The sequence below is a fragment of the Thunnus maccoyii genome, chromosome 2 (genome assembly GCF_910596095.1).
Source record: "Thunnus maccoyii chromosome 2, fThuMac1.1, whole genome shotgun sequence".
In the NCBI taxonomy this organism is placed as follows: Eukaryota; Metazoa; Chordata; class Actinopteri; order Scombriformes; family Scombridae; genus Thunnus; species Thunnus maccoyii.
Genome location: NC_056534.1, coordinates 2,143,529 through 2,168,903, shown reverse-complemented (window position 1 = coordinate 2,168,903; position 25,375 = coordinate 2,143,529). Strand labels below are relative to the sequence as shown.

The 25,375-nt window shown below is 39.3% G+C and overlaps 3 protein-coding genes across 4 annotated transcripts; 1 reads left to right on the top strand and 2 right to left on the bottom strand.

Moving 5' to 3' along the window:
* Positions 1 to 7,248: 7,248 nt before the first annotated feature.
* On the bottom strand, positions 7,249 to 8,944 carry LOC121882664 (E3 ubiquitin-protein ligase TRIM39-like). Its single transcript, XM_042391066.1, has one exon. The coding sequence runs from the start codon at positions 8,942 to 8,944 to the stop codon at positions 7,301 to 7,303; it is 1,644 nt and encodes a 547-aa protein (XP_042247000.1). The 3' UTR covers positions 7,249 to 7,300.
* A 3,024-nt stretch (positions 8,945 to 11,968) lies between these two features.
* tomm20b (translocase of outer mitochondrial membrane 20b) lies at positions 11,969 to 17,022 on the top strand. The gene is made up of 5 exons (XM_042387814.1): positions 11,969 to 12,286; positions 14,360 to 14,406; positions 15,334 to 15,415; positions 15,653 to 15,795; positions 16,443 to 17,022. The coding sequence occupies exons 1-5, from the start codon at positions 12,163 to 12,165 to the stop codon at positions 16,485 to 16,487; spliced, it is 441 nt and encodes a 146-aa protein (XP_042243748.1). The 5' UTR covers positions 11,969 to 12,162; the 3' UTR covers positions 16,488 to 17,022.
* Positions 17,023 to 18,629: 1,607 nt separating this feature from the next.
* On the bottom strand, positions 18,630 to 25,099 carry rbm34 (RNA binding motif protein 34). Of its 2 annotated transcripts, XM_042387805.1 has the most exons (12): positions 25,023 to 25,099; positions 24,871 to 24,943; positions 23,339 to 23,495; positions 22,472 to 22,599; positions 22,058 to 22,271; positions 21,910 to 21,969; positions 20,639 to 20,682; positions 20,467 to 20,550; positions 20,312 to 20,375; positions 20,186 to 20,228; positions 19,980 to 20,098; positions 18,630 to 19,230 (listed from the first exon to the last, which is right to left on the bottom strand). In XM_042387805.1, the coding sequence occupies exons 2-12, from the start codon at positions 24,891 to 24,893 to the stop codon at positions 18,817 to 18,819; spliced, it is 1,350 nt and encodes a 449-aa protein (XP_042243739.1). In that variant the 5' UTR covers positions 24,894 to 24,943; positions 25,023 to 25,099; the 3' UTR covers positions 18,630 to 18,816. The 2 variants fall into 2 exon arrangements, with proteins under 2 accessions (XP_042243739.1, XP_042243734.1); XM_042387800.1 differs by having other exon boundaries at positions 24,871 to 25,076.
* Between the last annotated feature and the right edge of the window lie 276 nt (positions 25,100 to 25,375).

Here is a 25,375-nt window from a genome sequence, read left to right as displayed (position 1 = left end):
CTTTTATTACCTGCAGCTGCTTCACAATAAAAGCTGCTGCTTGTTGGTAGAAAGCTTTTAATGTGAAACAGCTACAGGAAATAGAATGCAGTGTGTCTGTAGGAAGTGATCAGTAAATAGTAATAAGACCAGGAAGGTTGGAGTGAAGCTGAACTCCAAACCACAAAGATTCAGTTACAAGTTACAAAAGTCCTGAGAACTGACACAGAGAGACTGTTTAAAAAACAATTAAAGTTGTTTCACTGAATCTGTGTAAAAACATCTTTAGTTATATTGTCACTAATTTCACAAGTGTCAGTATGAAATGAAAAGAGTGGAACTTCCTGTCTGCTGTGTTAAAGCTGGTTGTTGAAACATTAAATATGATCAGTTGTACTCACCAGTGTTTGGCAGAGACTCTGCTGTGTTGTTGAGAAAGACTTGATGAACTCAGTTTAATTTTTATTTGGACAGAAGTGGAGAGACTCGACTGCAGCTCTGCTGTCGCTCTGACAACCTTTTAGTTTCATTTCTGCAGAGTGACGTTGCAGCTGTCTTGTCTTTCCAGTGTTGCTCCTCCTCTTACTGCAGCTCTGACTGTGAGTTTGTTTCCTCCTTCTGACTTACAGGATTATTGTGAAATATCATGGAGCAAAGGTGAGACTGTACCTGACAGGTGGGAGGAGTAAGACATGTGAAAAGATGTTGCTCAGCTTAATTATGTGTGTTGAAAGTTTGAGGTTTTCCACAACGTGATCAAAAATCAAACCCTGATTTTAGATTTATTTTTGCCACAAGAGACTAAACGTTTTGGACAGACAAACACTGAACTGTTTTCATGTAACTATTAACTTCTTTTTTCTCTTTATCTTGAACTGAGTTCAACAAATGTCATCTGGTCAACATTGATGTTAAATCAACAGTTATTTCAAAAACACATTTTTTAACTTCTACTAACAGTTTCCAGTTTACTTCACAAAATGAGGTGAAAGACAGTCGACAACAACCAAAGGATGATTTTATTTTATCTCATGCAGATACGATTTCTATATTTTGCTTCATGTTCTACCTTATTTGTTCCTTTGCTGTAAAGCCGATTAGTTGAGACTGTTTTGTGGTGAACCACCACAGTCCTGACAGGGATAAATGTAGAATCTATCATCTCTGTACTGAGTGATGCTTCACACTGCCAGCACTGTCCTTTGGGAGTTTGGGAGTTGTAGTGTGAACCCTGTTAGCCACAGAGCTAACGTCATGTCAGCAGCTCTGCTGTCAATCTGAGGTTTGGAACATTTAAAGAGTGAAAAAGTGTTTGTTAGCAGGAGTTGGATGGTTTGAATCCTCAACCTGTTTTAGTAAATCTTGATGACTGTAATGATCTTCCCTGTTTAAGAAACTTTTATTGCAGTAACAGAAACCTTTTATTAGATAAAACTTTATTGTTCATTGGGGGGAAAATTCAAGTTACAGCAAGAAAATAGATGAAGTCCTAATTTAATGAAATAAATGAGACTGAAATAAAATTAAATTAGTTAAATTATTTATTAAAATAATCTACATACAATATATATTACAATACCTGAAACTGTATAAGTGAATGTGCAAATATTTAAGCAGAAAGGATCCTGTAGTGTATAGGTATATACAGCTATATGCAAAAGTTTTGGCACCTTTTGATAAATAACATATTTTGGTGATTTTTAATTGAAGAGATGTAAACAGTATGTAAACACAATAAAGCTTTTCAGGTAAAATATCAGCTAATAACTCAAAGTGTATAAATTCTTATTGTTAGTAGATCAGTTCATTGTTGGTTTGGATCCAAACATGAGATACAGAAAATCATCAGACACATCCTTTAAATGCAGAAGATGGAACAAGCAGCTGTAAAGTAACTAATTATGTTTGCAATTGAGTAATTAGTAAATTAATGTGATTACTTCTTCATGTGTAAATAATCATATTCTTTATGTGATTGGCTGTTGTTGTGTGTTCATTCATGCTGCCACACGAGCTGCTGTGACTGTCTGTTTAAATGCTCCGACACCATCAGGCCTCCAAATATCAAGTTATCACAGTCTGACAGGATGCAGACTGTGTGTGTATGTGTTTTGTGGACGCTGGAACAACAGCTACCCCTGCTGACGGACTGGACTCACTGCTGGTCTACCCATAATGCCACAGGGCTCAGTGCCTGTTTCAGTCTGTTTAACACTTTGACATGAATGAATGAGAGGAAACAACAGCTGCTGCAGGAACATGACTGGACACAAACATACCTGGAAACTACTGAATGAGGAAAAAGATCACAACAACAAATAAACAGAGATACAAGAAATAAAGATTTATTTAAAGGTCACTTCCCCCAAATTTCAAGCAAACCTAATCAACCTGATCCAAGCATAAGACACAACATTTTACTCTTGAAGCAACCTATACTATTATGATTATTTCTCAAAATATATAAACTTTTGTTTTTGTAAATATTTCTTTATTCTTGAACTTTTACAACTTTTTTCTCACAATTGTACAACTTTTCTTTAAAATATTGAGAATTTGGACTCAGTATTTCTAAAATCGTAGCTACAGCCCTGTCTATACGAAATGCACAATTACAGAAAGAAATGAGAAAATCAATAAATATATCAGAAACATTAATTATACATAAAAAAAAAAAAACTGGTCCAGTGGTTTATTTCAAAGTTGCAAATGTAGGTATACAACCGCTTGTTCTTTAATTGTGTTAACTCAACTAAGGAGACCAGACCCATTTATAAAGTATTAATACTCCTACATTTATGGTGCCCCGTGTGAGGTCAAATCAAACCAACTGTCCCCTGCTGCCCAAAAATAAACAAACAACGGTAGCTGTAATGATAGCTGCTTAACAGTGCTAGAAACTCATCAGAAGTCTAGAAGATCATTTCAGGCCAAGTCAAGGTTTGTTTGTATTTACTGTGAGATAGGGATGAAAATAATAATCACAGTTATGATTTTCAATCTTTGTTTTAACAGACTTTAGCCGTTAGCACTAGCATTAGCCATTAGCCAGCTAGCATGAACTTATTAGCTATTATAACTGAACTGGTTATTTTACGTGTTAGCAACGGTCGCTGAGGATCATGGGTAGGCTAATGTAGCCGCTTCCGCTATCGTACAAAACTGACAAAAATACTTGATTTCTAAACCAAACTTGCGCGGTCTTTTGAATTTGGTTTTCTGGATTTTTGTTGGGAAACAAAAAAGGAATAGATCACGTGATTTTGTTTTTCGTTTTTGGTTTAAAATGAAAAAAGGTAAAAACCATGTGACTTCAGTTTTTGGTTTCAAACGCAAAAACGAATTGGCTGAATGTCCGCAGACCTGCTGGATATTCAATCCAAAAAGGAATAACGATAACGAATCAGCAAAAACCAACAACGGGCCGAGTTTGATTGGTTTTTACTTATTTGATTCTGACACCAAAAACAGTTTTTTGTTTTTTGTTTTGAAACAAATAACAAATTTACTGTTTTTTGGTTTTTGAATTATAAATGAATTACGAATTATCCAATGATACCTGGACCAGTCTTGTAGAGAATTCTTTTATTATTATATTATTTATATAACTTTAGAGATAATAGAGTCATATATATATTTTACACAGTAACTCAGAAAGAAATTGAAAATCACACACCTATTAGTGGGTTCTCTGAAATGAATCCACCTATACAATTTTCTGATTTTGATACAAGGAAACAAATCACTCTTTTTGACCTAAATTATACAAAATCAGACATGGTGAATCCAGCCAAGTCTATAATCTCAGAGCAGAGGAATTCTTTGGAAGATTTAAGATTAATGATTGGAAAGCATGACAATGGCATGACCACGTACCCTAACCAGCTGACAACTGCGTGAACTGACCACAGTAGGATTTGTGAAAATGAAAAGGCAACCAGATATGTACTTAAGTGTATCAGTTGTTAGCATTGAAGAAAATTTGACTACAGATGATGATTTGACCCTGATGATGACTCAGATTATGATTATGATTGATGGCATAGAACAGTTGTTATTGCTTTGTGTGACTTTAATAAAGCCTATATTATTTTAGAATTTATATAAGACTAGTAAGGCAACCTAGAATAAACCCAAAGTAACCCTTCAAGTTTTGAATCTAGTATTTGGCTTATTTCTACTAGTTTTCCTTTTATTTGATTTACTTACAGTCTTATCAAGACATCAACTCTGATCATAAGTGTTGTTATATAACCTGTTCTTGTCTGCTGACGATTGTCCTCATCTCGACGGCCGAAGACCTCTGGACGAGCCCCTCTGCTGAGTGGGGGACGTAGGAGGACAACCGCTTGTTCTTTAATTGTGTTAACTAATCTTTGATTCTTACGAAAAATAAGAGACAGACTCCTTGGATTCCTAAGTTTGTAAGAGCAGACCCCCGGCCTGCAGAACTGACCTTTGTAACCCTAAGTGAGGGTTGACCAGAGATGCTCAACAGACTCAGAAAGAAACTATTTCGATAAATTGAATTATGACACGAACTAAAAGCATGAACTGACCCTAAGGCCACTTGGACCGGAGGAAAACAACTCCCACCTTATAGATGGAGAACAGACTCTTATCACCAAAGCCATAAAACTAACCCACATTCCTGAGGATGTGTGAAGCCTCCCTGCAAATCTGAGGCAAACCTGAAATTCATGTAAATTAAATGTATAATCATTATGCAACTTATATCATGTTATTTGTCATGTAAATACAAGAAGAACGGTATAACTTTCATAGGTGTAAGACTATCTACTAAAGAGATATAAGACTTAGATTTTTATTATCCTTTTATACTAACAGGTAACAATACTGCCCTCTACTGACAAGAGTTAAATTCCCTTTTGTGAAGAGTTAATGAATGTTTGATAACCATGTATGTGTAAAAATCACCCCAAGTGTTTAACTTTCATACTTTTAACTTTCAAAACAATCATATTTTAATAGTTAAATTAGAGAGGCAGTTGTGTTGAAAGAATTAAGTTTTTGAAGTAATTGAATGTAAAGATATAATGTTTGAAGAATTTGAGTTTAAAGTTTTCTTTTATTGTTAAACAATAGTCACATTGGATGCTTTCATATTATGAAGTAAGAGTTATGTTCAACTTATATTTAAATATGTTTCTGAAAGTAATCTAATCACAGAAGTGTTGCCTAACTTTAGTTCCTTTTACTATAGTATTAAACTTTATTTCAGTAGATGGTTTGAGATGTGTAAATAGTTTGAGAAAGTTGAATCAGTGAAGGTTGTATGCTTAGACATCATGAAGTGTTAATATGAAGGTTAATGTTTGTTTTAAGAAGAACTGACTTATTATGAAACATATGTAAACTGTTTAACCGTTATCAATCAGAAAATATCACAAAATGCTCGGACATTATGAAAAGAATGTATGTACAGCTAATGTGACGTATTAGGCCACAGTGACTCTGTAGTGTGATTTTTGCATGTAAAAACTCAGAATTTGACTTCTACAAAATTCCTTTACTTCAGGAGACGCAGGCTGCAAAGCACCAGCCACACCTAAAGCCCCTAGAACAAAGAAATTGAATATTCATCAATAATTCGGCGCAAACCCCTTTAGAACTCACCCAAACTCCTCCCGTTTTATCCTAACTCATAAAAACAGCCTCAAAGAGATTCCTCTTTGAGCTGGCCTCCAAGAACTCAAGAAAATTCTCAAGATGTCCCTTTTATTTGTTTTTCAACCAAATATATCCGTATTTAACCTTTTATTGCAACAATTTAATTTGACATTAGGTCTCATATTTCCGCGTATAGTGATTTAATTTTGAAGTAAACATGTACAGTATTTTATTTTGAAGTAGACGCTGATGAAGATTTGAGCGTAGTCAGACTAAACTTTGTTCAGTACTCAACTCAAGTCTCCACAACCAACCAAAGCCTGAATCCTCAACTTAATCTCCAGAAGAAGAAGAAGAAGAAGAAGAAGAAGAAGAAGAGCCACAGCCCACAGCTAATCCAGGCTCTTTCACTGCAACACCGCTGCGTCAAACAACGCTGGACCTGCCAAGATGACGCCTCTACCACGACGACACACCTCAGCAGTGAGGCGTAACATGGCGTTGTGATCAAGGGTTGATGTGGAATAACGTTAAAATTAAAAGAATTTATTTGGAGAAGTTGAGTTAGTTTTCCCCTTAGCATTCCCCGATGCAACACGTTAAGCCTCGAGTCACACACCTCAAGCCACTCTTGCTGAATAATTTTCTTTATTATTTTTATTATTCATATACCTTATTTATTTATTTAATTTCATTTTATTTTTATATGTTATTTTCTGTATATTATCTTATGCTTTATCATGTATCCTCAAGACCTTTAGCTATTAATAAATGTCTTCATTTATCCTAAAAGTGTTTGGTTGTTTCTTTGAGCTGCAGTAAACAGAGATCACTGTTAGGGACAAGAACTTACGATTGTGAGACTTCAACGTCATTGATTAAATTAAAGTGAACAAAGGTTAGTGCTCTCTCCTGGCACTAACAAATCCTAACCAAAAAAGATGTGGTCCCCCCAATAACAAGGTAATTCATTAATAAAGTCATAATACTCTTACACAAAGAATATCAACACATATCTCACCATTGTTTACGTGTTTAATTTACTGAGTAGATGGACAACAGTTTCACAGAAATACATGTACAGTATCAGTATGTATTTAATTAACCTTTTTCCAAAACATACAGGCATTAAAGGACGGGTTCACAATTTTTCAAGTGTGTCTTAAACCAGCAGTCAGGTGTCCATAGTAACAGTGAAAGAGGTTTTGCTCGCTGTAATCATTCCTCCTGTTCATACTGGATATTAAAAGATCCTTCAAATGTGTTTTCAATGGAAGTGATGGAGGATAAAATCCACAGTGTGTCCACACAGTCATTTAAAAGTTGATGTGAAGCTTATATGAGGCTTCAGCAGTCTGAGTTAGACTACTGAGTTTCTGAGTTTCCACATATTCTGTGGAGTCATGGTCTCAGCCGAACTCTACAATGAAGCTTTATGACACTGTGAAATATTCACACTTTGTTTTCTGTGGTTTCACTTCAAACTGAAAGTTTTGTTTTTTGGAAACTTTGTGTTTTTGACTAGAAATGAAACTAAAGTTCTGTGGATTTGATCAGATGTTTAAATAGAGATTTAATTTTGGATAAAAATCCTAGTTTGTGTTTTTTCTCATAATAAACAAGAATGTGTTTGTTTATTTACTCTCTTCAAAAACAAAGACACATTTATGACATAAAACAGGTGATTACTCTACTCAGTTTGATTGACAGGACAGATGATCAGAGGGGCGGAGTTTTTACCACCATCATGAGTACAGGGACCGAAGTATGGGTAGAGTTTCTCAGTGAAGGAGCAGCCAGTAAAGGAGTAGATAAGAGCTGCAGCATCTACATCATAAAAGGAGACCAGACCCTCCTCATAATCCAAAAACACCCCCACCTTCTGAAGCTGAGACTTCAGAGAGAGACTGACTGGAGGGTAATTACAAGCTTGGTACTCATTTCCATTTCTCATCACTATAGTCCAGTAACCATCCTGAGGTCTAGCTGTGATTTGTCCCTTCCTGTTGATCGACTCTCTGGCCACTCCTAAATCCCAGTCAGTCTTCTCTTTAACCTGAACCTCAAAGTAAAATCTGCCCGAAGAGAAACTCTGCTTTCCTAAAACACAAACACAAGGAGAAAATCTCTCTGGGTTGTCTGGGAGATTCTTCTTTACATCACCACAATTTACTTGTTTCTCATCATCAGACAGGATGAGATCAGGATGTGCTGTATCAGGATCAAGAGTCACATCCACTGCATACTGCTGGACCCTCTTCAGCTCAGCCTCAAACAGCTTCTTCATCTCTTTACTGAGCGTCTCCTCCAGCTGAGTCACAGCTCTCACCACAGTCCCCTCATATGATGGTGGACGGACGCTGACCTCTGTCCAGTCTTTGGTGGGTGGAGCAGCTTTCAGGGACAGGAAGTTTTGGAGGAGGTGGAGGTGGTCTTCAGAGCGTGAGAGCTGCTTCACCTCAGAGCTTCTCTTAATCAGCTCAGAGATTTCCTGTTCCAGCTCTTTGATGAAGTCTTCAGCCTGTTTCTCTGTCGTTCTTTGCTTCTCTTCAATCGTCTCAATGAGCTCATTCAGGCTTCTCTCAACAGACTCCTTCAGAGCGGTGAAGACCTGAACACCTTCTGCTGTCTCTCTGTCTGCATCTTCCTTACTGAGCTCAACTGACTGTTTGATCTTTTGTATCTTCAATCGTCTCTTCTGGATCATCTGCTGAATTTCAGCCTTTGTCTTCCCCAGCTCTGCCTTCTTTCCTTCATATCCTTCTTTCAGAGGAACAAACTCATGTGTCTTGTGGTCTAAAACAGAGCAGAGCATGCAGACACATGTCTGGTCGGTCTTACAGAACAGCTCCAGAGGTTTATCGTGCTTCATACACATCCTGTCTTCCAGGTTCTCCACAGGGTCCATCAGCTGATGTCTTTTCAGGCCTGAAACTGTCAGATGAGGCTCCAGGTGAGTCTCACAGTAGGAGGTCAGACACACCAGACAGGACTTCAGGGCCTTCAGTTTGGTTCCAGTACAGACGTCACAGGGAACTTCTCCTGGTTTGGCAGCTTGTTGCTCTGAGCTGCTGCTGCTGGCTTTCTGTTGAGCTTCCTGTCTGAACTGAGAAACCATCTCAGAGAATAAAGTATTCACCTTCAACTTAGGTCTTGTGTAGAAAACCTCTTTACAGATGGGACACAGGTACTGGTCATTACTGTTCCAGTGTTCAGTGATGCAGTTTTTGCAGAAGTTGTGTCCACATGATGTGGTGACTGGATCAGTGAACACATCCAGACAGATGGAGCACAGAAACTGATCTTCAGATCGCAGACAGCTGGCAGCAGACATATCTACACACTGAGTGTGAAAAACAAAAGACACAATTTGTTTAAAATTAAATTTCAATTATTTGTTCAAAAAGAAATAAAGATAATTATTGTTGTATTAAGTGTAACATGTGATATAAGTTGAAGTAATATTGAATTATATTTCTGTTATTGATCGGGATGGGAACACGTGAACGGAGTTGTGAGCAACCGTGATCATTGAAGTCGTGCTGGCAGCTCAAACAGTTATCCACAAGGCTGCATGGTGAGTTTAAAGTTCTTGTTTACTTTGATGACGTGTTTTATGTGAGTTGGTTTACACAAACACAGTAAGAGACTGTCATCTGCAGCTCTTTATCTAACAGCTCATTGTGGCTGTTTCTGCTTGTACTATTCTTCCATACAATCTTTAAAATGAATCACTGACAACATAACACAGAATATGTCCATATCTTGTTGTGTAGACCAACTGTTATTGAAGAATAGCACTGCTAACAAAGCTCTGCTAACTTGGTGACAAACACCTTTTATTACCTGCAGCTGCTTCACAATAAAAGCTGCTGCTTGTTGGTAGAAAGCTTTTAATGTGAAACAGCTACAGGAAATAGAATGCAGTGTGTCTGTAGGAAGTGATCAGTAAATAGTAATAAGACCAGGAAGGTTGGAGTGAAGCTGAACTCCAAACCACAGAGATTCAGTTACAAGTTACAAAAGTCCTGAGAACTGACACAGAGAGACTGTTTAAAAACCAATTAAAGTTGTTTCACTGAATCTGTGTAAAAACATCTTTAGTTATATTGTCACTAATTTCACAAGTGTCAGTATGAAATGAAAAGAGTGGAACTTCCTGTCTGCTGTGTTAAAGCTGGTTGTTGAAACATTAAATATGATCAGTTGTACTCACCAGTGTTTGGCAGAGACTCTGCTGTGTTGTTGAGAAAGACTTGATGAACTCAGTTTAATTTTTATTTGGACAGAAGTGGAGAGACTCGACTGCAGCTCTGCTGTCGCTCTGACAAACTTAAAGTTTCAGTTCTGCAGAGTGACGTTGCAGCTGTCTTATCTTTCCAGTGTTGCTCCTCCTCTTACTGCAGCTCTGACTGTGAGTTTGTTTCCTCCTTTTGATTTACAGCATTATTGTGAAATATCATGGAGCAAAGGTGAGACTGTACCTGACAGGTGAGAGGAGTAAGACATGTGAAAAGTTGTTGCTCAGCTTAATTATGTGTGTTGAAAGTTTGAGGTTTTTCACAACGTGATCAAAAAACAAATAAACCCTGATTTTAGATTTATTTTTGCCACAAGAGACTAAAATACAAACGCTGAACTGTGCAGCCAGTTTTGATGTAATTATTAACTCTTTTTTCTCTTTATCTTGAACTGAGTCCAACAAATGTCGTCTGGTCAACGTTGATGTTAAATCAACAGTTATTTCAAAAACACATTTTTTAACTTCTACAAACAGTTTCCAGTTTACTTCACAAAATGAGCTGAAAGACAGTCGACAACAACCAAAGGATCATTTTATTTTATCTCATGCAGATACGATTTCTATATTTTGCTTCATGTTCTACCTTATTTGTTCCTTTGCTGTAAAGCCGATTAGTTCAGACTGTTTTGTGGTGAACCACCACAGTCCTGACAGGGATAAATGTAGAATCTATCATCTCTGTACTGAGTGATGCTTCACACTGCCAGCACTGTCCTTTGGGAGTTTGGGAGTTGTAGTGTGAACCCTGTTAGCCACAGAGCTAACGTCATGTCAGCAGCTCTGCTGTCAATCTGAGGTTTGGAACATTTAAAGAATTAAAAAGTGTTTGTTAGCAGGAGTTGGATGGTTTGAATCCTCAACCTGTTTTAGTAAATCTTGATGACTGTAATGATCTTCCCTGTTTAAGAAACTTTTATTGCAGTAACAGAAACCTTTTATTAGATAAAACTTTATTGTTCATTGGAGGGAAAATTCAAGTTACAGCAAGAAAATAGATGAAGTCCTATTTTAATGAAATAAATGAGACTGAAATAAAAAATTAAATTAGTTAAATTATTTATTAAAATAATCTACATACAATATATATTACAATACTTAAAACAATTCCATACCATACAATACAGTTGTATGTAAAAGTCTGTGCACCTCTTGACAAATAATGTATTTTAGTGATTTTTTTAATTGAAAAGATGTGAACACAATAAAGGATTTCAGGTAAATATCAGCTAATAACTCAAAGTATATCAATTCTGATTGGACTGTCCTGAATGTTAATGGTGAGGGGTGTAACTTAAAGGACAGGTTCAATATTTTCAGGTGTGTCTTAAAACAACAGTCAGGTGTCCATATGAACAGTGAAAGAGGTTTTCCTCGCTGTAATCATTCCTCCTGTTCATACTGGATATTAAAAGATCCTTCAAATGTGTTTTCAATGGAAGTGATGGAGGCCAAAATCCACAGTGTGTCCACACAGTCATTTAGTGCAATAATTCATTTAAACAAAAAAATTGGTCGCTGAAGCTTTATATTAGCTTCAGATAAACTTTTAAATACATTTTTGCACAGAAGGAAGACTGTGGATTTTGTCCTCCATCACTTCCATTGTAAGGTCATTATGAAGGGATCTTCTAATGGTCAGTATGAACAGGAGGAATGATTACAGCAAGAAAAACAGCTTTAATGTTCATTTGGGCTCCTGACTGTTGGTGTAAGACACTTTTGAAAAAAACTGTGAACCGTCCTTTAAATGAGTATTATCTTAATGTAAAGAACAGTGGACAGAAAATAACCAAAGCAGAAGTAAATAAAGAAAACAATATTGAACAAACAAGATGTTTTAATGATGATGAATTGATTATTCAGCTTGTCATATTTGTTTATCAAGTGAATCTGAGTCTACGTATGGTATTTACAGTATGCACAATCCATGTTCATTTTTTTGTTTTTGTTTAAATCTTAGCTGTATTGTTGTGTATATATATTTTTAAATTTTTTTAAAAACTCGCACCTCTTCAAACTCTCCTGCATGAACTCATTTACAATCTAATTAATGTAAAAAAATATATTTATCCTTCACATTTCCAGTCAGGCATCGTGTAGACGGCACACAGCTGTCAATCTGCTGGGGGTCCTTTCGGGTCCTTCCTGCCTGAGCCGCTCCGCCAGCCTGCTGACATCTAAGCGAGCAGCCGAAAAAAGACGGTAAATTACCGGTAAATCTTCCTCTCACAGGCCGGGTACCGGAGGCGATGATGGGCGGGAAGACGAGCGCGATCGCCGCGGGTCTGTGTGGCGCTCTGGTCGTCGGTTACTGCATCTACTTCGACAGGAAGAGACGGAGTGACCCCAACTTCAAGAACAGGCTGCGGGAACGTGAGTGCTGACCTCCCCTTCCTTTCCTCTTCCTCACCTTCAGCAGGCCCCCCCGGGGGAGCTGGTTCGGTCCGGTTCGGCTCGGTTTTAGTCTGCCCCCGTTAAGCTTCACGGTGTTCTCCTCTCTTAACGGCTCCGTAATCCCGGTGTCCTGCCAAAAAGTGATCTCCTCTCCTCGCTCCTGCGGCTATTACATCACACCGTCACCCGGCGTGTTTTACCTGAACATACCGGATCAAATGCTCAATAATGTGCAGCACAGAGTCCACATCGGTGAATTAAAGCCGATCTGAGGGAGAGCAAACCTCTCAGTGTCCAGATATGAGAGAGAATGACTATTTGGCAAACAGGAACCTGTATTACTGGTTGTATTTGCCCTTTAGAGACGTTAAACTGGTAAAAAAGAACTGAATGGTTTATAATCTACAGCATAAAGTATTAGAATGAATGTATTTTGTATGCAGCCACATCAGTGAAGTAATATTAATTAAAAATAAACAGGCTAACAGTTACATATAAACGTAGGTAACTGTTACAAAACACTTAATATTTCATTGATTGTGAATATTTCCTGTTACCGCCAAAATAAATGTACCTTTAAACATAAATATGTTCTGAAACTGTTGGGTAATAATGAGTATTGTGTTTTTTTTTATCTGGTTTAATGTCTGAATGGGTGAAAAAAAAAAGCAGTGAAATCACCTTTTTTTTTGTGTGTGTTTTTTTCACAAGTAGATTAAAGGTTTCACAAATCTGAAAGTGAGTTTAAACAGTGTTAATTCTTTTTATATGATGTCTAACACAGTGTAAGTGGTTAAAAAAAAGAAGAATCAACCATTAAATATCATTATTTATGTTTCCCTGAACTTTCCCCTTAATGATGAGGCCTCACTCTCTTCACATATCATTTTAATGTCCTTTTAATAAAACTGACTGATTATCATAATGTACAACAAAGCAAACAGCAGCAGTTAAAGGACAAAGCAACAGTTTAAAGGCTCCTCTTGTTCTTCTTTTCCTTCCTTTTAGTTTTAAATGTAATAACTGTTGAACTGAAGGTCGATGAAACCTCCGTTAACAACAGTCAGCTGCAGCTATTCATCAATCAGTCGCTGCTGTAAACTGATTGTTAAAGTGTAAATGTCATCAGAGCTGCAGCGATTAATTCATTGTTAGTAGATTGAAGGAAAATGAATCAGTAACTATTTTAATGTCATTTTAAAACTAGCAAACATTTGATGGATGCAGCTTCTTAAAATTGAGAATTTGCTGCTTTTCTTGAAATATTTTTGTCGGTCAGAAAAAGACTTTTGTGATGTTTTTTTTAGACCAATCAACTAATGAAGAAAATAACTTCTATCACTAATTAAAGTAGTAATTAGTTGCAGCCCTGTGTTGGAACAGTAAGATGTGTGACAGTCTGTCGGGTGTTGACCTTGTAGAGCTCAGGAAGGTCGTGTTAAACTGACAGTTTGTTGTGAGTTTGTCTTATTTTGAAAAGCTTTTATTTACTCAGAGTAGGTTAAATAGAGTCTATGAGTGAAGCCTGAGGCCACAGTCACGCCACTGCTGACACAGTCGGGGGGGGGGGGGGGGGGGGGGGGGGGGGGGGGGGGGAGGGGGGGTGAGAGCCTTGCTCAAGGGCACCTTTGGCTAATTAGTCCAGATAGTCACCACTGGCCTTTTAATTCAAGCCGTTATTATTCCAGATGACTCAGATACAACAGTGCGAGTCACTCTGCTCATTCATAAAGCCGCCATTACACAACGACACAGACGGCGTGTGGCGGCGCTGCCGGCTGGGCGCGCCGCCAGACACGGATTACGGTGTTTATTCAGGGAACGGTGTCGGGAGCAGGAAGAGCGGCGGGAGAAAAGAACACGCCGCCTCCGATCGACTGTCAATCATCACATCGAAACTACGGTGATGAGTCTGATATGACAGATATACATACAGACAGGCTGTATGAGATCAGACTTCCTGTTATCGAAGGACTGAGATCATGATCGGAGCCAGAAGAACTGAACGTATCCGGACTGTTTGTTGATGTTTTGTTGTGTTTGTTGTTGCAGGGAGGAGAAAGCAGAAGGTAGCTAAAGAGAGAGCAGGTCTGGCCAAGGTGAGCACAGCGTCTCTACACACGACTCAAACATTTCACAAGCAGCTGATGTTCCCTCATCTGTCAGTTAAATACAGCAGATTATCACTCAAAAACTAAAGATCCAGATGAGCTTGTTTCTCTTTTCAAAGTAGAAAACTCATTAAACTCATTATAAGGAGGGACGATGCTGCAAAAGTTGGTTTTTCAGTCACTGACATGATTAATGAGGTGAAGAATCATTAATAGACTAAATCTGATCATTAAATGATTTGCTGAAGCTCATTGGAAGGTGAGTGAATAAATGAATGAAGCCAATTTTTCTCTTTCTAACCCTCCTGTTGTCTTCGGGTCAAATTTGACCCGTTTTCAAATGTTTTTATATCAGAAATATGAATTTCTTTCATCTAATCGCCTGAAAATCACACTGATGGATCCATAACACACACTTCACAAGTGAAAGTAATGATCACTACTTTCATTGAATTTTAGGTGTTTTATTAACATTTATAGCATCTGTGGACTTTTGTTCTTCTGGGTCAGAATTGACCCGGGAGGATAAAAGTTGTGACGACAACAGGAGGATGAATTATTTAATCACAGGACAAAAACATTTTATTATTATTGTAAATTGAAGGTGCAAAGTGCACAAAGTCACAACTTTTATAAATAAGCAAACAAACAACCTCAACAGTTCTCAACCTTTCTGTCACCATACAGACATACAGGCGACGTGATGAAATGTTTACAACGTAGAGGAGAGACACTGAATCTAAAAACTGGAGTCGATCCTCTTCATGATAGATCTTCAAAAAACGAGACGTAGTAACCGTAGTGTTGATATTCTGGGATGGATCCGCCCACAGCTGCACATAATCTACCGTACTGTCCACACCGGATGGTCTTCTGCTGCTGCGGCTGAGTGTTGTGTGTTTTGTTTGTGTTCAGCTCCCGGACCTGAAGGACGCCGAGGCGGTTCAGAAGTTCTTCCTGGAGGAGATCCAGCTGGGAGAGGAGCTGCTGGCTCAGGGTAACGCCTGCTTCACATTCACAGCTTCAGCTACTATCTAGACGCTCCGTCAGAGTCTTTATTGAACATATGTGCACAAAGACGAGACATGATGAACATTAACACACAACCAGTGAAGTAAATTAGTTTCCTTTTCAATCAGCAGCTTTAAAAGTTGCTTCCTGTTTTAAAAAATGATCTTAATAATCCCATGTTGTGATGTCAGAGTCTTTATGTTTGTTTCTGTCTTCTCCACAGGAGACTATGAGAAAGGCGTGGACCACCTGACCAATGCCATCGCGGTGTGCGGTCAGCCTCAGCAGCTGCTGCAGGTGTTGCAGCAGACTCTGCCGCCGCCCGTCTTCCAGATGCTGCTCACCAAACTGCCCAGCATCAGCCAGGTAAGCCCCATAACTGGTTCAACTGGTTCAAGCTGCTCTCTCCTCGTCCTGTGTTCACGTTTTAGTCTTTTTATTTAATCGATTTCCTCGACGTTACTGAACATAGAACCTCAGGACTCTCCTGGATACTGTAACAATCCTACAGGTTTATATATTTTTTTTGTTTGCTTTAAATACTACAGTACCCATGAGCCTCTGCTGCTGTTGCTATGGAGAAGAAGCCATCAGAGCAACGGCGACTTCAGAACAAAATACGACACCAAAGTTAAAACCAAAACTTGAAAGTGAACCGATTTATTCGATGTTATCCCTGCATGTGTTGTGTGTCCAGATGCATCCTGGGAGTCGTAGTTGACGTCTACCTTGACGTTTTATGTCCACATGTGATGATGTGTCTAACAGTTAGTCTGACGATTTAACCAGGAGAGTTTCATGTTGGTCGATGAGCCTGATGTTAGCCAATAACTGACGGCTGCTGCTGCCGTTTTTAATATGAAGCTTCAGCGTCCAAATGAGTCAAATCAAGTAGATATCTTTCAACGTTACAGTCTTTTTAGTGCCAAAGTTCCTCTTTTTGTTACACTGGAAGCATTTAAAGTGCTTTCTTCCCTATTAGTAACAGTTTCTTTTGTGTTTCTGTCCTGCAGCGTATCGTGAGCGCACAGAGTCTGAGCGAGGACGATATAGAATAAGAGGACCGAGAAGAAACGCTCCTCTTCCTCCTCCTTCCATCACGACCTGCCGACTCGGCCTCCATCACTCCGGCCGACATCCATCACTTCCCATCATGGTGTCCTAAAGGGAATCTGTTTTTTATTCCTGGTTTATCCATGACAGTAGTGTTTTTTTTTTTTTTTTTTTTTACTTAAATTACCCGTTTTGGGGTATCAGAGGATCTTGATCATAAAGCCCGGAGGATTCATTCCCCCGTGTGTGTGTGTGTGTGTGTGTGTGAGTGTGTGTGTGTGCTGTTTAACTGGACTGGGTTTAGTCAAGAACATGACGGGATGTTGTAGCGAACGTCCTGACAGCATCAATGTGCAGGTTGTTCTATCAGTCGTACAGAAGCAGGAAACATCTGTCAGTGTATTTATTTTGTTATCAGTCGTCTTGTCTGTTCGGTTCTAGACTCGGAAACACTTTTTAAAAAGTGATGAAATGTTCTGTTCATTTTGAAGAGGAAGAGCCTCTTTAGGGAAAAAAAAATAAAAAAAAATGTAAACTACATATTTACGTCTTTTGAGTTTTATTTCACGAATGTTTAAGAAGAAGTGCAGGAGTCTACATACAACTAAACTCTGTAGATTTATGACTATAAAACTGTTCACATAAAGCCAGAAATATGCAGACGCTCTCTCATTCTGTCACACTTATGAAGCTGTATGTATGTCCTCGTTCCCGTACCTACAATCAGCCATAAATGAAGACTGTTTCCATATCAACATGCTGCCTGATCCACCTGTCAATGAAACTAACAGCTGTTTACAGCATTTATATCATTAATTAATCACATGGACTGTAAACCATCATCAGCAGTGATTAATAATTCGTTTCATATCTAAACTGACTTAAAGCTATAATATGTAATTATTCCACATTAAAATGTCTTAAAACAACTAGACCTGTGTTATATATGTTGTTGAGTTGTGTACTTACATTCAAACCCAGAGAAATCTGTAATTTAATCAAAGTAACGGACCGTTTCATTTGGTCGCCTGTCGATGGCGTCATACCTCCTCTACCAAAGAGTAAACACGCACCAGATGCATACGGCGGCGCTGTGTTTGTCCGCTACAATGGCGTCTACCAAAGAGTAACTTACACACATACAAGATAATACATCGGCGTTGTGGTTGTTCCACACAAACTGTTATAAATTGACTTTTATTCAGTTTTATGCCAAATTTCATGATAAATTTAGGTGGTTTTTAACTATATCTTTTAGCTGGAAGAAGGATTTTAGTCATTGGACGTCTGGATCTTAAGTTATCAGAGAAATAAACTGGACGAACGTTAGCAGCAGCTCGGCTAACAGCCCCTCCAGGAAGTCCGGTGGTCACCAAACATCGTTGGAGAAATATTGATTTTTTTTTAGACGAAACAGCTTTAATTAGTATTTTAACGATTTTAATCTGTGTGTATGTTTGTTTCTGGAGAGGAGGAGACCTCTGCGGATAATTCGGCTCCAGTGAGAAACCGGCCGAACGTCTGGATCTAAAGTTATCAGAGAAATAAACCGAACAAGTGTTAGCAGCAGCTCGGCTAACAGCCCGTACCGGACGTCCGGTGGTCGTCGTACATCGTCGGAGAAACACTGATTCTTTAGGTGAAACAGTTTTATTCAGTGTTTTTACCTGTAATCTCCGGGTCCGTTTGTTCTGGAGAGGAGGAGACCTGAATGATGAACACTGGAGTAATCCTATCCCGGTGACGCTGGTTATTTAACAACAAAGACAACAACTCCCATGATCCCTTGCTACTTCACACCGTCATCACACTCCGTCCTTTGTTATTGTTTTGATTGAGACCCCTAGCGGCTGAAATTACATATTGTGCGTTTAACAAGGTGTCACAGCTAAGGATAAAATAAAAAGATCAACAGCTAAATAAAATGTTGACAGCTGTGTATATTTAAGTAATGATAAAATTACATAATTAATCAATGTTACATAACTAAATGCTCCTTTTGATTGGCGTTCTACAGATCGCTGTGTAGTTTGTTATCAACCTGAAACAAAAAGATTCTGCTTTTATAAACATCAGTACATGTGCAGGAAATGGAGCATGTGTTGTTTTTGTGTGTGTTCATCATTCAGTAAAAGCTGCTTCTTCACTCCGTCTTCTTCTTCTTCTCTTTATTCTGTACAAACTGACATTATAAAACACATCACTTCCTGTGCAGCAGACCAGAGACAACATGACATTAGAAACAAAACTGAATCTGAAGCTGGATCAATGTGGGTTCAGTCAGGAAGAGTCCTCATGAGTATTGATCTCCTCAGAGAGATCAGAGAGATCACGTCAGATATGAACAGTCTTGTTCGGCTTCACTTTCTTCTTCAGTCCTTTCTTTTTAGTCTTTTTGCTCGGATCCACCATCTCTCCTTTGAAGGAGGACGAGCCTTTGTTTGACCTCGGCTGGTTTCTGGTGAATTTCTTCTGAGACTGGAAGCCTCCTTTCACCCTGCCTGGACCCTTCATAGGACCCTTCATAGGACCCTTCATAGGACCCTTCATAGGACCCTTCATGGGACCCTTCATGGGGCCCTTCATGGGGCCCTTTGCGGAGCCCTTTGCGGGGCCCTTGCCTGCAGCTCCTCTGCTGTCATTTTTATTCTTCTGCTTCTCCTTCTTCACCGACCTCTTCACCCGGATGGACCTGCCCTCCAGATTGGAGCCGTCCAGTTCTAACGCCAGCTGGACCGAGTCGGCGCTCTGCAGCACAAACACACACACATTGAAAGGGTTATTACTCACTGTGATTGTTCCTTCTGTCTGTTTACAGCTTCACTAGTTGTGCTTCATATCACAACATCTTTGACTTTGTGTTACATTAGAAATTTCTCACAGAACTTTAAAGTCCAGAGAGGTTGTGATCTGTAGCACGACAAGCAGGACCATGTTCCCGCACATGCTCAGTAGCGTCTGCCTTACACAGAACTACTCTCCACGCTGTTATTAGTCTACATGTCACCCAGATATAGATACACACACAATACTTGTTAGTAGATCAGTTCATTGTTGGTTTGGATCCAAACATGAAGAAAAATACAGAAAATCACCAGAATGATCCTTTAAAAAGGTACCATGTGGAGGTTTTTGTGAACAAACGGATGTGTTGAATGTCTTTCCTGCCTCGTAGAACATCTGCAGAGCTGATGTTTTTTAATTTTCTGAAGTCTGAATAGTTTACTTCCATGTTTTCTTGGTAGCGGTTTCCGTCTCGACTGCCTTTGTTGGCACATTCCTACATTTCTTGAAAGGTTACTGTCACTAGACCTGAACATAAAACATATTAATATGATATTAGTGTTCAAAAACGCCACATGGTACGCTTAAAGAAGTTAATTCATGGTAAAGATTCAGGGTTAGTCTGTACGGCGTCTGTCCGTGATGACCTTGAAAATCAAAAGGTCACGGCTCCTTGACAACACGAGCTACAGAGCTCAGCAGACTCGTCGTACCTCAAACAGAACGTATCCGAATCCTTTCCCCAGTCCGGAGTTCTGGTCTCGCACCAGTCGCACCGCCTCCACGCCGCCGCACTTTTCAAAATGCCTCCGAAACGCCAGCTCGTTGATCTCTGCAAACACACACCTTTGATTACCTTCAACACACTAAAACATCCGACTGGTTCGCTGGTCAACTTTCACGCAGCTCAACGACTCACCGAAGGAAAGATTCCCCACGAACACGGAGCGTTTGTGATCGTGCTGCGAGACGAAGAACAGATTCCTCATCAGATGTCGGCAAAGACGTTACATTGGTTTTAAATTTCGACAGGTTGAAGACTTACCGATGAGCTTTCCGTCGCTCTGTCCACTCGGATGTGAAAGTCTTTCTCAATCTCCATGCCGTTCCTGCCGGGAGACACGAACAGAAGAAACGACTTATTGACACTTTTACAGGACGGTAAACACACGTCACATGTTTAACTTCTGAGCGTCTGACCTCTCCAACGCCTTGGCGACTCCTTCCTCGTCTTTAAACACCACGTAGGCGTTTATGCTTTGCTTCTTGGGATGAACTTTGCGTCTGCGAGGAGAAAAAGCAGCTCGTTGAAACAAACTGAGAGAAGACGACGATTCGTTTGACGAGATGAAGGAAACGGACGGAAACTTACTGAATAGCTGCGACTCTACGGGACATGGAGGGATCCTCTCTGACCTGCAGCCAACAAACAATAAACCGGGAGACTGATGAGAAGAAGCTGCAGTTCCTCTAACGGCCACTAGATGCTGCTGCTGCTGCAAAATACCTCCAGTATAATCCAATAAACTGGAAGCTTCTTCTAGTCTTACAGGGTAAAGACTCGCCCACAGAACAGAATGGAGGAAGCTACTGTAGCTTATATCCAGATTTATTGACAACATCACCACGTTATGTGTCCTACTGACAGTCTGAGCTTCTTTCCGTTTTCTCTGTGGGCCGTTTATTCCCCCGCTGACATTTTATTCTCAGTGTCTGCACCAGATTTGTTGACAATAAGAAAAATAAAGAGTGTGTAGTGTGGATGGAGCTACGGCTGCTGTTGTCCTTGAACAGCAACCTTTTCGATGTACATGTCAGGACTGTAATAAGATGTGAACCTGTCCTTTAATCAGACATCTTGACCCCCCTCAAACTGAACGTCAAACGACAGCTGTGTGTTAACCGTTTGATGACCGGCTGTCTCTGTGAATAGTCACTACATCAACAAGCTTCTAGGAACAAATATTTGTGCATCAGAGGAACCAGGTAGATAGGTTGTTAGATAGTCTAACTTTAATTTTAACGTTAACAAACAAAGAGAAATGTCCTCCACTCGTCCTAAATCCATACCAGAGCACTTCCTTGTTTTATGGATAAAGTGGTACAAGTTGAACTTTGACAAATCAATAAACTTAAGTCACGTTTTGACCGCAGGAACTTTCCTAAGACTAAGAACCTTTTGAGGATTTTTTTGAGGTTCCTCTACCTGTGTTTCCACCGGAGGAACCAGCATCTAAATGAAGCTCCAGAGAGATTGTTTTATCCCCCAAAAAGTCCCTGCTGGGCGGGGTTTACTTTTCAAAAGTGTAGGAACTTTGTGGGCGGGGTTTGCAGGATCAATTGTCGCTGATTGGTCAAAAAACAGACAGTATGGCTGCTTCAACTTGTACTGTTTGATTCATAAAACAAGGAAGTGCTCTAGTATGGATTTAGAAAGTAGGGAAGGACATTTCTACTTGTTTGTTAATGTTATTTAAAAAAGGAGGAGCAGTGGTGGTCGAGCGAGCTAGAGAGCGAATGGAGAGAGGGAGAGAGGGAGCGGTGGTAGCGAAAACAAAGCCGCTGAATTAGAGAAATACATTATTTTCTTTTGAACTTTTGATGTATTGAATCTGTGTGTGTGAGCAGTATTTTTTTTTTTACCACAGAGCGAAACCGGATGGACTCGATGGATCCTTTATCCCTGAAGAGACTCCGCAGGGTCTGAAGAAGAAACCACGAAACGAAACATTCAGACGTCACTTCCTGAACTTTACTTTCCAGGAAGAAGAAGAAAAACATCAGACGATACCTTCTTGGTGCAGCTGACCGGCAGGTTTCCTACGAACACCGTCCTCTTCTTCTTCACCGCCTCCTCCTCTTTAATGGCCTTCAGCCTCTGCCTCTTCATCACCCATCGCTCCACCTCGTTCTCTCCGTCCGGCTCCGGAGCCTTCCTCTTCTTCTTCTTCATCGACGTCTTCTGTCCCTGCTCGTCTTCGTCTGCGTTCTGCAAACTGCTCTCCCTGAAACCAGAGGACGAGGAAGACGAGGATGGAGAGACAGGAGAGGGACAGATGGTCACGTTTCAGACTGAAGAATAATTATAAGAATAACCATAATGACTGTAATATATAGCGCAATAACAATACTGCAAAGAAGAACAAGAGGACAACAGAAAAAAAAGAGAATCAATCGATTGTTCAACCGATTGACGCAGTGATACCTGTTCTCCAGCTTCTGGTCGGCTGCTGATTTCTCCTTTGACGGCTTCTTCTGCTTCTGGCTGGTTTGACCTTTGACCTCTGGAGTTTCATTCTGCTGCTCCTTCTCCTCTGTGCTCTTCTGAACAGGCTTGCAACAATAACACAGAACACAAAACGAGTTAAAATCAAGCGGCAACCTCCGGGGCTGAAAAATGAAGCCAATGCGGAAGTGCCAAAAACTGCAGTTCCTTGAACGGCCACTTGAGGCTCCAAAAGCGAGTCAATCCCCATAGACCCCCATGTTAAAATGTCCAACTTTACAGCAGAAATAAACATGTTTACAGCCTGGTACAAACAACGGTTTTGGTCTCTGTAGCTAATTTCCTCTTTCATGACAACTGTACGAGAGGTGATTTTTTTATAACTCACCCGTTTAAATTTTATTAAGTCGTAAAGTTATGCATAATGAAGGACATGGCTGCTTTGAGTGACAGGTCCGCCAGCCGCTAGGTGGCTTGTTTCAGCCGTTCGGCCCGCCTCTTTGCCCATTTTTGATTGGCTGCGAGTTACGCAGAGTCACGCACTGCCAAGTAGCGACGGCCGGAGCGGCTCACTTTGAGCTTCAAAACCGCTCTTCATAAACCAACGGGTGACGTCACGGTAACTACGCCCATATTTTTATACAGTCTATGGTTAAAATACACGTCTGGTTATATTTTAAATCGATCTTATTGTCAACAAATCTCATGTTTGGATCCAAACCAATAATAAATAAACTGATCTTCTAACAAGTGTGTTTATCTAAAGCCTGATATATCTGATTCAAACACTTGACAGGTGTTTGTTCGTTTCATAAACATGAAGCTGTATCTTTGTGATGGATGTACCTCGGGTGCCGGCTGAAACAGGACGGACGCTGTCGGTGCTGCGGCGCTGAATAAAGCCGACAACGATCCAGGAGCTGCAGACTTCTTCTGGAACAAACTCCCGGATACCTGACCCACCACATAGTCAGCTGACTGTTGCCCCGGCGACGCCTCACCGCTGAGGACAGAAACGGTGACGAGGAGAAGATTCAGCATCAAGAAAACACGATCTACTAGATCACATTTATCAATAATAATAGTAATAATAATAACTATTTTGATAATTATTTACCGTTTTGGTCATTTTTTAAGTAAAAAATTCCAAACATTTGCTGCTTTTCTCTTTTTTTTATATCACTGTGAACCGCATATCTGTTGGTTTTAGACAAAATGACACATATAAAGACGTCTCCTTTGACTCTGGGACATTATAACAGGCGTTTATTGATTAATCGATAATGAAAATAATCCTTATTTGCTTCTCGACAATCAATCCAATCAATATTTCATCTGCATTTTACTCCTGGAGACAGAATTCAAACCTCCATGAAATAACATAAAATATTTTACAGAAACTGTTGAATAAATGAAACATAAAAAACAATTAAGAGAGATTAAGACTTTTTTTTTGGAGTCTGGTCTCTTTCTAGGGGGGTTCATCAAACTTCTAATTAAGCCTTTAACATTTCTTTTTAGCGGCAAACATGGAAAGTTATTTCCCGGCTTTGTTTCATCTCGGGCTGCAACTAATGATTATTTACAGGATTATCATTGTTTTCTTGATTAATCGCTTTGAGGATAAAATATAAGTCAGCAAATACTGAAAAGTGCTGGTTATAATGTCTTAGAGCTCACGGTGACGTCTTCAAATGTCTTGTTTTGATCAACAGTCCAAGACTAAAAGATACTGTCACATGAATCCAGCAAATGTTTGGCATTTTTATTTAAACGAATTATATAAAAACTATGAAGCTGCAGTTTCATCTGAAGGATTTTTTGAGACCTGAAAAAGTGATGAGTGACAGTTTTATGTATAAGAAACATTATTTATTAATAATCTTCACAGTCATTTAGTGCAAAAACACATTTAAAAGTCTCTGTGAAGCTTCTATTCAGCTTCAGCAGTCTGAGTTAGTCATATCAAGTGGATATCTGACACATTTACAGTCTTTTTAGCATCAAATTCCCTCTTTGTGTTTCCTCGGACAGTGTTTCCCTGTTGAGCTGCAGGTGGAAGTATAGTAACAAAAAGAGGGACTTTGGCACTAAAAAGACTGTAACGTTGAAAGATATCTACTTGATTTGACTCATTTGGACGCTGAAGCTTCATATTAGCTTCAGATAAACTTTTAAATCCATTTTTTACACAGATGGAGGACTGTGGATTTTGTCCTCCATCACTTCCATTGTAAGATCATTATGAAGGGATCTTCTAATGGTCAGTATGAACAGGAGGAATGATTACAGCAAGAAAAACAGCTTTAATGTTCATTTACGCTCCCGACTGGTTCCTTCATCACGTGAATTTAGAAAATACAGATGTGTAAACAAACCTCTGGGGAAGTTTCTTCTTCATGGTTTCTTTCTGCGTCACTCGAACTTCCGGTAGAATATCAGGAAAATTAACTTCAGGGGTTAAAATGCAGCATTAATACACATTTCTCCACTTTAAACTACAATAACATGATCGTTACAGTTTCAGCACCTTCACACGTTTTCCTGCCGAGCACACAGCTGTACTACTGAGAAATATTTCCCACTGGAAACACGGACACAGCAGTACAAACGTTCCTTTATTAGATCATCGATTTAACGTTTGTTTGACAAACACAACACTACAAACCAGAAATTGGACACACCTAAAACTGTAAAACTAAACCTGTACACAGATACTATCACTGCAATGAATTCATTCACAATTATAGACCCGAATTTTCCTCTTCAGGCAGGTTTATTTCAACAACAAGACAATTCAAAGTGCTCTGCATAAAACAAAAGCATTAAAACAAATTAAGACATTTAAATACAATTAGAATAGTTATTAAAGAGTTAATTGAA